The sequence below is a fragment of the Arachis stenosperma genome, chromosome 4, assembly GCF_014773155.1.
Source record: "Arachis stenosperma cultivar V10309 chromosome 4, arast.V10309.gnm1.PFL2, whole genome shotgun sequence".
NCBI classification, from domain to species: Eukaryota; Viridiplantae; Streptophyta; class Magnoliopsida; order Fabales; family Fabaceae; genus Arachis; species Arachis stenosperma.
In genome coordinates this window covers 141,120,288-141,131,458 of record NC_080380.1, presented here as the reverse complement: position 1 = coordinate 141,131,458, position 11,171 = coordinate 141,120,288, and the positions used below count along the sequence as shown (strand labels likewise).

The following is an 11,171-nucleotide window of genomic DNA, read 5'->3' as shown; positions in this document are numbered from 1 at the left end:
GTTTTGAAAAATTAAATAAGATTGTCTCCGGTTATTTTTATTTTTCTTAGTTATCTAAAAAACAAAAAATAAAATTGAAAACAAACGTGCACAACCATATATAGATAGGCCTAACTAAAGGGTCAGTTTGTATTTTGCCCTCTGGTAATTGGCAATCCCATAATAAGTATGTAACAAATATAATATTGACTCGTAGCTAGACATGGAATTTTTATTTGAATATTTATGTTTCAAGTTCCATATCATCACATCTTCTACAAACTTAATAAAGAGTATATTTTTTTGGTAATATGTTGCTATTTATTTTCAATCTTTTAATAAAATTAAAATGGCTTAAGTTAAATAGATCTTTTAAAAATTTCCATCATTATACATAAAAACTGATAAGAATTTTATCAAACAGAATTAGACATCAACAGATAAGAATTTTATCAAATAGAACACTCATGACCATGAAACAGAGTATTATTTTCAAATAGAGCATGACCATAATCAAACATAGCTTCTCATAAAACCCCAACCTAATCAAACCATAGAACCATAGTACCAGAAAAAAAAAAAAAAAAAAAACAAAATTCCAACCACACTCACAACACAAGCATATACAAAAATCATCATGTATTGCAAAAAAGAATAAAAAAAATTTACCTTTACAAATGGCAGCACCTCTTGTTTCTGACGCAGGAGAAAACAAGCGATGAAGTGAAACTTGATTTTGATGTCTTCTGACTGCAAGAATTTCAACCTCACCAAAGGAACCCTAAGAAAGTAAAAGAGTATTATTTTCAAACATAGCATGACCATAATCAAACAGATCATAGTAACAGAATAAAAAAAAAACCATAATTTCAACCACACTAACAACCCAAGCATATACAAAAATATCATGCATTGCAAAAAAAAAAAGAATAAAAAAAATTACCTTTACAAATGGCAGAACCTCTTGTTTCTGACGCAGGAGGAAACGAACGATGAAGTAAAACTTGATTTTGATATCTTCTGACTGTAAGAATTTTAATCTCACCAAAAGAACCCTAACGTAGTGGCATTCATGAAGAAAGGAGGAAGAAAAAGAAGAAAAGAAGAAGACAGAGGGTAGAAGTGGAGAAGACACGTGAAGAGATAGTGTGTTTTTGATGAAGCACGTTTCATATTTTTTTTTGGGCCAAACGGCAATGTTTTTGTCAAATTGGGGCGCCAACCCAAAACGCCAACGTTTTGGCTTAATCCAACGTGACAATTTCGTGACACATCAGATCGTCGGTGATGACTCATCACCGGAAAACTGTCCATGGACTATTATGATGTCCGGAGTCATATATGGAGGATTATAATAGTGCAATTGGGATCTCAGGGATCACATTGGGTAACGACCCGAATTTCAAGAACTATTATGGGGATTTACTCTCCCAATCTCACTGCCACGGAGGAGATAGTGTTAGGTGCCGAGTCGGGTGGGTTTCGGGTTTCTGCTTTTTGGGTTGAGTGTGTTTTTGCACTTGGCCTTGACCAAAAAAAATTTTTTTGAGTTGACTTCATAAACATTTGTGTTAGCTATTTAAAGTTGTTATTATACCTAGTACTAATAATTTAAGAATTTAATTAACATGTGTTCTCATAACACGTGATAAGTTTATTATTAGTAAAAAAATTTAAATATTTTTATTTAATAAATAAAAATAAAAATATTAAAAACTTAAATTTTTTATATTTTTAATAAAAACTTTTTTATTTTATAATCTTAATATGTGCTCTATATATAAACCTATAATTTAAAAGTAGTTTACATCATCGATTGGTAGTTAAAGAAAACAATTGTACTCGATGTTCATGTATTCCCGGTAAGATTTGAAACATTGGTCTTAAAACTTTCCCAATTAAATTGAGTTTTGACAATGCCATGTTTAATGATTGACAACTATTCAGATCATGGTTCCTCAAGAGAATATTGATAAACGAGGAATTTAATGATGCTGTTGCATTATTTAATCAGTATCATTTCCTATTACTCCATTAAAAGCTTTTTCATTCTCTGTGATTTATTCAACTGAATTTTTTGTTGTTTCTTCTTCGAATTATCTTTCGTTCTCCACCAAAAAATAAATAAAAGTAGGTATATTTCGTTTGCTTTTGCATTTATGCCTTACACTGCTCCATTATATATGAAGTTATGAACTATAGAGATTATAATCAACAGTTTTAAATTGAAGAAAGGCAAGAGTTGTTTGAAAACTCACGCACATAGCCCTGCAAAAAGCTTTGGCAATTTGGATTGTTATACATTGATGAAAAATGGATGGCAACAACAAGGAAACAGAATAAAGGAGAAAATATGCAACAAAAAACAATTTTTATTTCCATGAATTTTCCCTAGAAATTAACAGTAAAAATACATAAACTGAGGTAATGCTCCAGAAATTTTCAGCGCTCATCAAAATAGTACTTGATTTTTGTAAATGACCAAATTGGTCATTGAATTTATAAATTGTGATTCTCATTCTTCCGTAATTCAACAAGCATTAATACTGACATGAAAAGGTAACATGGCTAAGATTTCAGTATAGTCAAATAGGTATCTCACACCAATATAAAACCAATTAACCAAGATGAATCCAAGAAACTAATTCACGACACCTATTTGATCATATTAAAGACTTAGCCATGTCATCTTACCATTGTGGATGCCACACTGACACTTAAATGCTCCATGTCAGCATTGTTTTAACGACAATTGAATTAGGGACTAAGAAGATTCACAATTTATAAATTCAGGACTAATTTGGTCATTTTCGAAAGTCAAGTCTGCTTCGATGCACGTACCTCGTATAATAACAATTTAAAACAAAACATTGACACTACATAGAAATTAAACTCGTGGGATCGAATGATCGATTGGGACATTCTTGTGGATGAGATAGGAAGGGCGGCCATTTTTCTTGGTCAGCAAATTCTTGTCAACGAGATTGGAAAAGAAGGAAACATAACTGCTTTAGAGCTCATCCTGCACATCAAAGTGAACATATTTTTCAGTAACATATAAGACATGATAGCTTCTTCCCACTTAATCCTTTTTATCAATGAATGCTATGATATGAAAACTTGGCATTACGTTTAAGGTTTTAAATTATAGTGAACAAATGTTGAGAATGATCATAAAAATGCTACTCTCTATCTCCAGTGAATCTATTTAGCATTAGAAAGAAGAAATGCTGGAAAAGTATGCTACTTACATGATCGTAGTCATAACGGCGATGCTGCACATCGAAAAAAGAACAATTCAGTGCAATGGTTGTTGAAAAAGAAATGCAACAGAAATCAGCATCAAAATAAGATTCATTAAACAAAAGAAGAGTAAAAATTGAAGTCAATTCAGGCAAAGGTACAAACTACAAACTGAGATAATACTCAAATTTGTCTCTGAAATATAACCCATTCTCCAAATTAGTCCGTGAAAGATTTTGTTAATCATAATTGGTCCTTCCGTAAGTTAGATGATAATGTGTCACGTGGCATTAACTTGTCATGTCATCATGCCAAGTGTCACATTATTACCTAATGAATGGAAGTATCAATTTGACTCGCAGTTGTATTTGGAGAATATGACTAACAAAATTTTTCAATGACCAATTTGGAGAATGTATTTTTTTTTAGGGACAAATTTGAGTATTATCTCGGTACAAACCCTTCTGTATTTGTCTTTATATCTGTCCCGGTATCGTCGATCGTGGCCCCTCTCTCGCCTGCGCCTCTCGCCTTCTTCTCTTGCTCTTTGAGCCTCCTGCACAAAGAAAGGTTTTAAAATTCTTGAAAGGAAACTAGATTGTCCTTCAAAACAGATGATGGAACTCAAAAAGGTGTATATATGTCTATGTACCTCCTCCTCTTTGGCTTTTCTCACTTTTTCTGCTTCCTCAAAAGCCTCCTTCTCAATCTAATAAGCCAAAAAACAAAGTTCATGTTAAAGGAGAATCAATTATAATCCACAGTAGCAGCTTCATTATGATTGCATACTGAAATATGAAAGCCTTCAATATCATACATTTTGAAGTTGTCCTTATATTAGTCCATTATGTATAAATTTTTCAATGTATTCCTTTATTGTATCTTTTTCTGTTCAAGGTATACTAGTGTGATTTCAAGCTAAATCGAATGCGATTCGAATAGAAAAGCTCACCTCTCTATTGGCAAAAACTTCATCAACAACTTGTCTTGCATAATCAGGATCGTCACAAATCAAAACGTTGTCGAAAACTGAACCACCTTTCACCTGAACCACAATATTCAGTTTACTTCATTAACCGCTGCCACCAATTTTGGCCAAAAAATGTTTCCAGCATAATCCAAGAAATTCACCATACCTGCCAAACTTCGATGCCAACATACTTGATAGGCTTAAGTACATAAAGATCAGGATCATCTTCAAACTCTGATACAGAGAAATAGAATGAAACTTAAGCATTCAATTGTGTGCAAGAGAGTTTGTAATATACACTAAAATTTGACAAAGAACCTAAGGATTCATTTGAACATACCTGGATTATCTATCCATGGAGTTTTCCACTTCCCTTGGTAGTTAGGGTTCTTGATTTTCTGTTTAACATGAAGGTTGAATCTAAGATGAGGAAAAACAACACAGAAAAAAGGGCCTAATGCTTGCAGCCACAAACCTTTCTTTTCCATGGTCCTTTGTATGCTGGATTCGGTATCTTTGGTGGCCTCCAGATACCATCTTCCTCTTCATCCCAGTTTTCAGGCTAATCAAACATAAGAATAAGTATGAGATATTTTGCTTCAAATTGTTTTTTCATTGGTCTCATCATCACAGTGCTTTGAAAAACCAAAATGATGCAAACCAACGAAGAAAGAATGTAAGATGAAATGGAGGAAAATGAGGATGCAACTATCAACTAACCTCTCTAGCATTTGGATCAGGAATTTCAGCTGGGATTGAATCATATCCCTGCAGCACCAAAAAACAAATAAATAAGTTTGCGATCATCTCAAACACCAAAAGCACCATCCCTTGTTCACTTATGAAAATTTAGAACTTTTGGATACCTCAGGTTTGACATCATCAGGGTCTTCAATGAATTCCCTTTCGTCCCAGTCTTTAGGCTGCGAATCCGAAGATGTTTTAATGTCAAAATAAAACTACAGAATTGTAGCTTGATCACAAGAAATCAAACTTAAAAGCACCATGTCATGCTAATAAACCAGGTTTAGAAACTGGCTATTTGCAAAGTAAAACAGCTCAATATCAAAACCTTTTTCGCCTTGGTATCTCGGAGTTTCCGTGGTGGAAGAATGTCCCAATCTGTATACATGCTTCCTGAATCTCTCTCTCTATTATCAATCAAGACGCTGTATGACGCATCCGGCCTAAGAATGAATGTGTAGAAATGAGTTAACTTGTCAGTTTCACATTGCAGGTCCTTCTTGATGGGATAGTTTTGACCCTGGTATGAGAGTATGACATGGAGCTTCTTTGTGTCTGTTCCACATATATCTGGTCCAAACATCAAGCTGTAGAGATTCTGTCAGTATAACATCCATCTTGGTCGAAGATTCGGATAAAGAAGACAAGAAAAATACATCCATTAACTTTGTTCAACTTTTTATTCCTTTTTGATAATGCTTTTAATTCTCATTACTTTACTTAGGCTTCTAAATGCCATTAGTACAAAACTAGAATCTTTATGAAATTCATTTGATCACTTGATAATTCAAGAAGCATTGACAAATTGATGAATGTGGGATAAGCAACACACCTATAAGGAGTATCGCCGCCGAACTTCTTCTGATTGACAAAACCAGAGAGGAGCTTTATGTAACCGCCACCACACTCGATATCTTGTTCAAATTTTATAGAATATTGGAGGACCAATGTTCTGTTCTTGTTGGTGAACTCCGGTATCTTTGCAGAGATGGCAAAATGTTTGGCATCATGAGATGTTTGAATGCCTAAAAAATCACACATAACGTTGCATATTAAGGAAAGGAGACAAATAGAAGTCTATAAAGTGAATCCATTCATTTAGTTTTTCATCACCAATACCATAATCAATAGAATGAAGTTCATTCATTTATTTTGGTCATTGCCTCAAACATAACTAGAATAAAATTCACTTGCACATGATATCTCTGTCAAATGAAATTTCCCTTTCTTCATTGAGTGCTGTAAACTTAACTGCCACTAACTAAAAATGGCAGTAACAACTAACAAGTACCTTTGTCATCTGGGTCTCCCGACCATTCTCCGGCCGTGTGCTTGAACGAACCGGCTTTTCCTTCGCTTTTTTTCCAATCGGATGTCACCCAGCGACCTTTCCATCCATCTAAAAAAAAAATCCAGACACATAAACAACCATATTTCACCATCAATGTAAAAAACCATGACCACCCTGCAAAACTATAAGCTGAATTACCAATCCAACACATTTGTTTTGACTTTTGGTACTTGACTTCTTAGTCTTAGTTTGTGAACTTTATTATTGTTTCAAAAATCCAAACATGGTATATAATTATTGTATGATAATTACTTAATTACAACACTAGCCATAGAGTTTGGTTGTAAAGCACAGTAAAAAATAATAACTAATAATATAACCAATTATTACAAAGTAACTAACTTTCAGTTATGACTAACTCACCAAACTCAACCAACCAATCAGATATTTTATAATAATACCAATGAAATATTAAAAATAAGCATCAAGTGATCAAAAGCAGAAAAAACAGTAATACTAACCATCAAAGCGCTCTTCAAAAATGATTTCAGAAACAGAAACAGAAACATGTATCAGCACAAAGCAAAACAAAGCAAGCTTCTTTAACTCAGTTAATGCATTATTATTAGCCATATTGGGTAGTGCCAAGTTCAAGTTGCAGACTTGAGCTACTTATAGAGGACCCTTTTACTTCTTAGCCCTTCCATGCCTTCTTAATTACTTATATGCCATGCACACACTAATTATGGTCCACTAGCAAGGTTATAGAACTTTAATAATAAAGCTAATACAAAATAAGCTTTGAGAATCCTTTTTATTTTTATTTATTTACTTATCTTTGCTTTATGCTTTTGGTGTGTTCCCTACTTGTGGAAAGGAACACACGGTGTTGATTCCTTGAAAAAGCATGATTGGTGTTAAAATTTTGTCCAATAGAGGGCCAATTTAGACGTAGCTATATCCAATGGTATAATTTCTATTATTTTTTCTCTGTCATATATAATATATTTATCTATATTTGGATTATATATTTGATGTGAATAATTTTTTATAAGTCAAGGTCCACGAGACCTTGTGTTTCATGAAAGTCATCAAACCAAACAACAAGGCAAAGAGAGAAAAGGGTTAATAAGGTACTTTCCAAGAAGGGGCGCGTTAGAATGTTCAATGATGATGACAATGTCAGTCAACTCCAAAGTCCACTAAACTTATTGTGTTCCTTATTCACTTGACTTGGTCCATAGAAAAAATTTACTAATTATCACTCGTATATGTGCTTATGGTCATGACTCATGACATGAAAATTATGAATTCAATTGCTCTATTTCATTTTCCTACTTCATTCTCAATTCTTCGATGAAAGTTCGAAAAATTGGTTTAAAAAGAAATGTAGATAATCTCATATAATGTGTCAAGTGTCAAATTTTCATTAGGAAAACCAAGATCACAACAAGATTAAACATTAACTTCCAGACCTGATGATTGTCTCAAATGTTAAGATTATCATAACTTTCGGTTTTTAAACTAGTATTTTAAAAAATATTGTTAAATACATTTGTTTAAGCTTAGTAAAGATATAATATTGAAAAAAACAAAAAACAAAAAACAAAAGAGAACCAAACTAAGGCGCTTGTATCTAATCACTAATAATGTTTTTCAGTCGTGCTTAAAATCTTAATTAAGAATAAGTAAAACAACCCAACTATAATTTGTTACTTTTGTTCTACAAATGTAAACTAGGCAGGATTGTCCCCCCATTGAAGCCATATATACATATTCAATTCTAGCGTACAAACTCTCAAATATACGGAATGAGAGAATTTGTATAGGTTTCAATTTCGCATCTGCATATTAGATATATGTAATCACTAATCAATAATCATCACTAATAACTCTTACAATAAGATGGCTAGGTTTTAGGCTACATATGCAATTATTTGATTAATTGGTCAAGACAAGTTAGCAGTATTTCGTACGATTTAAGACTACCTATGCAATTATTTGAGACTACTCTTTGCAAGCTGCAAATATCGTCAACTATGGGGTATAATCTGTTGTTTGATTTGAGCTATAAGGTAATTTAGGCACCTTCACCTCCTTGATTCTATGTTAATACCACGACAGGCAAATATGCCACTTCAGTTTTGAACATGTAACAACTTATATCCATTAATGTATAGAATCGGTTAAAAGTCCAAGTGGCATGCCACAATAAATTAACTGGAAGTTAGGACTTAGGACTCTAATGTCAAAAGGGCAATATGCAAAATAGATTAGCAATATGCATTGGATCCTCAGAATAGGGCAACAAGTCAATACTTAATATGGAGAAATCTGACACATTTTTATTGACATGAATATTGGGGGGAAAAATATAGTATAGTTTTGAGAAGCCAATTCTACCAAAAGCAAAGTACCATTCAAGCTGGCAAATCCCAGCTAATAATCTTCTGGGATTTTATATGGGGTAAGAAAGTTGAGTTGCATTTTAGAAGCAAACAAGTAGAATAAGAAAAACATCTTGAAGTGATGGTTCTACACTACTACATGAGAAACAAAAGAAAAATTATACACCAGCCTCTACGATCGCTCTACTTTGCCTGAGGATGAGATGCAATGAAGTCAACCGCAAGTTGGATTGAGTTGATCTTGTCAGCTTCATTATCGGGAATTTCAAACCCAAACTCTTCCTCAAGTGCCATCACGATCTCCACTGAATCCAGACTGTCCAATCCAAGATCATTTTGGAAATGAGCATTTGGGGTGACCTGGAAAAGGTGGAAGAAGTATAGGTTATGTACTAATGAGAGAAAATTTTTTAGGCAGTGATAGGGGAACAACCCCTTGTCCTGCATTTGTAGAACCTCGCAAAAACTGAGGTTTGTTCCAATGCACAAGTCAGTTTTTGGATTCACCTAGTTTACTATTATTGTATGACAGTTAAACTATCAAAAGGAACTAACAGTTTCCAATCTACTCACACTCGTGATAGATATCAGGCATGGCATTGACCACATTGAAAGTGTGAAGTAAACAAGTCCACACATGTAATTTAACATTAGAAATGGAAACTTCGGGAACCAATAAAAGGAAAACAAGGAGCATTTTCTTCGTCAGAAATTGAAGTTTATTACAAGGGAATCGAACGTGCATTAGAGAATGAGATGCACTCATAACAATCCAAAATCAACAACTACATGTCTACATCCTATGTGCATAAAGCATGCAACAAATGTTATCACCCCTTTAAGTGGGAAATCAACCAAAGCAACCAAGTTTTTTTTATTAATTTCAATTAAAAAGCTTAGTACCACAATCTATTGTTTATTTTGATTAATGAATATCTATAACTACATGTAAACGCATCAACAAGTATATTTGGAAGTATAGAATAATACTAGATTACGACGGATTTGTTTTAAGCCTAGGCAAAAGACGGCCTTTCTTTTCCATATGCTAATCTTTTGGATTATCGCCTAAGGACTATGACTACTACTTTTTAATGTTTAAGGTAAACGTCTGGTTACATGTAATAAAAAGGGGAATAGAGATCACCTATCCCACTACCATGTTCCTATTTATTCATGTCCAGAATTGGACATGTGTCTATAACTCTTATATAAATTTTTAAGGATGAGTTCGATATAGAAAATCACTAATGGAAGTCATCTATAACAATGTAATCTATAACAATGTACAACTTATGTTACCAAACATACCCTTAGGTGAAAAGGAAGTGTTAGTCTTATCTCATTATTTTGAAAAGATCATGTTCTTCTTCGATTTAAGGCAAATTCCTTTGATTGTGTGCACGAATAATTAAAAATAAAATTAAAAATAGCAACCAAAAACCGAAATGAAACATTTTAACGAGTAATCCCTCATAAGCCTTCGAAATTACGATCATATATTTAATTTTAACAATATTCCCTAAATTCAGGAAATTCACCTTTGCTCCCTTGACATTGTATGATCTATCAATTAGTACTACTGAACTACTAATCAGAGACCTAAAACAAAAGCTCAATTCGTAAAGCCGGTAATTACAACAACTAACGCTTACGATTATAGAAGTAACGGTTCTCTCTATATTGAAAGTTTGAAACAGAACCGATTCGGCATTTGCAGAGAGAATCAGATTCATCGATTCAAGAACGAAAAATGAGGGGAATGGAAAAATACCTTGGAAGGATCGACTTTCTGGAAGTTTTTAACGCATGAGATGACGCGATCGGTGACCTCGGACTTGTCGAGGAAGCAGCCCCTAACTTCCTCGGAGAAGCGGCGGAGCAACACGGTGGGTGCCACCCTCAAAGGAGAAGCGTGGTTGGGAAGAGAGTTAACCTGAACTCTGAGATACTTCATGAGAGGCAAACCAGCTACTCTCCTCGCCGCCATTGCAAAATCGATCCACAACAAAAACCTAAAACCCTTCTTTGCTTCTTCTCTATTCTCGGTTCTCACTTCTCAGTTCTTCTCTCTTCAGCTGAAAATGGATACTGAATACTGATATGGTATCAAGCTCCTTTCCGCTAAGTTGGGCTTTAAGCTTATTGTTAGGGCCCAATCTAAAGCCTTTTAACTTTGCTCCTCTTCTATTTCCTGCCCATATTATCCAATTTTTAAACTGTAAACTTAATCCTTTGCTGAGCCTCAGTGCCATAAAAAGCGCAAAGGCATACGATAGCCGATAGGTACTTGTCTAAGTGGTTAGTTTATTTGTTTATTTAAATAAATATAAATAATTTAATTTAATTTAATTTAATTTTTGGTCTATAAGAATTAACACTAAATTAAAAGTAAAACTAATAAAGAACAAACAAAAATATTAAAAAATAAGAGTAAATTTGCTAAGAAAATCACTAAGAATTAAAAGGGCATATTGATTGAAAAAATAATTTTAACAAAAAAAATAATATGAGATTAGGTAGAAACAAGTCATGT

The 11,171-nt window shown here is 33.5% G+C and overlaps 2 protein-coding genes across 2 annotated transcripts; both read right to left on the bottom strand.

Moving 5' to 3' along the window:
* Positions 1–2,333: 2,333 nt before the first annotated feature.
* Positions 2,334–6,997, bottom strand: LOC130974195 (calreticulin-3-like). Its single transcript, XM_057898972.1, has 14 exons — positions 6,749–6,997; positions 6,228–6,335; positions 5,769–5,961; positions 5,265–5,523; positions 5,059–5,115; positions 4,913–4,960; positions 4,668–4,754; positions 4,533–4,590; positions 4,359–4,426; positions 4,175–4,267; positions 3,875–3,931; positions 3,683–3,778; positions 3,231–3,254; positions 2,334–3,001 (listed from the first exon to the last, which is right to left on the bottom strand). The coding sequence occupies exons 1-14, from the start codon at positions 6,858–6,860 to the stop codon at positions 2,990–2,992; spliced, it is 1,272 nt and encodes a 423-aa protein (XP_057754955.1). The 5' UTR covers positions 6,861–6,997; the 3' UTR covers positions 2,334–2,989.
* A 1,549-nt stretch (positions 6,998–8,546) lies between these two features.
* Positions 8,547–10,729, bottom strand: LOC130974197 (acyl carrier protein 2, mitochondrial). Its single transcript, XM_057898974.1, has 2 exons — positions 10,410–10,729; positions 8,547–8,995 (listed from the first exon to the last, which is right to left on the bottom strand). Exons 1-2 carry the CDS (start codon positions 10,623–10,625, stop codon positions 8,819–8,821), a joined length of 393 nt encoding a protein of 130 aa, XP_057754957.1. The 5' UTR covers positions 10,626–10,729; the 3' UTR covers positions 8,547–8,818.
* Positions 10,730–11,171: the final 442 nt, after the last annotated feature.

What these genes read in the sequence shown, in the direction of transcription:
- LOC130974197 (XM_057898974.1), bottom strand. Translation starts at nt 10,625, where the DNA reads ATGGCGGCGAGGAGAGTAGCTGGTTTGCCTCTCATGAAGTATCTCAGA. An exon ending in AGAAAGTCGATCCTTCCAAG is followed by an intron (nt 8,996 to 10,409) that starts GTATTTTTCCAT and finishes CACCTTTTCCAG; the next exon opens with GTCACCCCAAATGCTCATTT.
- LOC130974195 (XM_057898972.1), bottom strand. Translation starts at nt 6,860, where the DNA reads ATGGCTAATAATAATGCATTAACTGAGTTAAAGAAGCTTGCTTTGTTT. An exon ending in GGGAGACCCAGATGACAAAG is followed by an intron (nt 5,962 to 6,227) that starts GTACTTGTTAGT and finishes GTGATTTTTTAG; the next exon opens with GCATTCAAACATCTCATGAT. An exon ending in CTGATCCAAATGCTAGAGAG is followed by an intron (nt 4,755 to 4,912) that starts GTTAGTTGATAG and finishes ATGTTTGATTAG; the next exon opens with CCTGAAAACTGGGATGAAGA.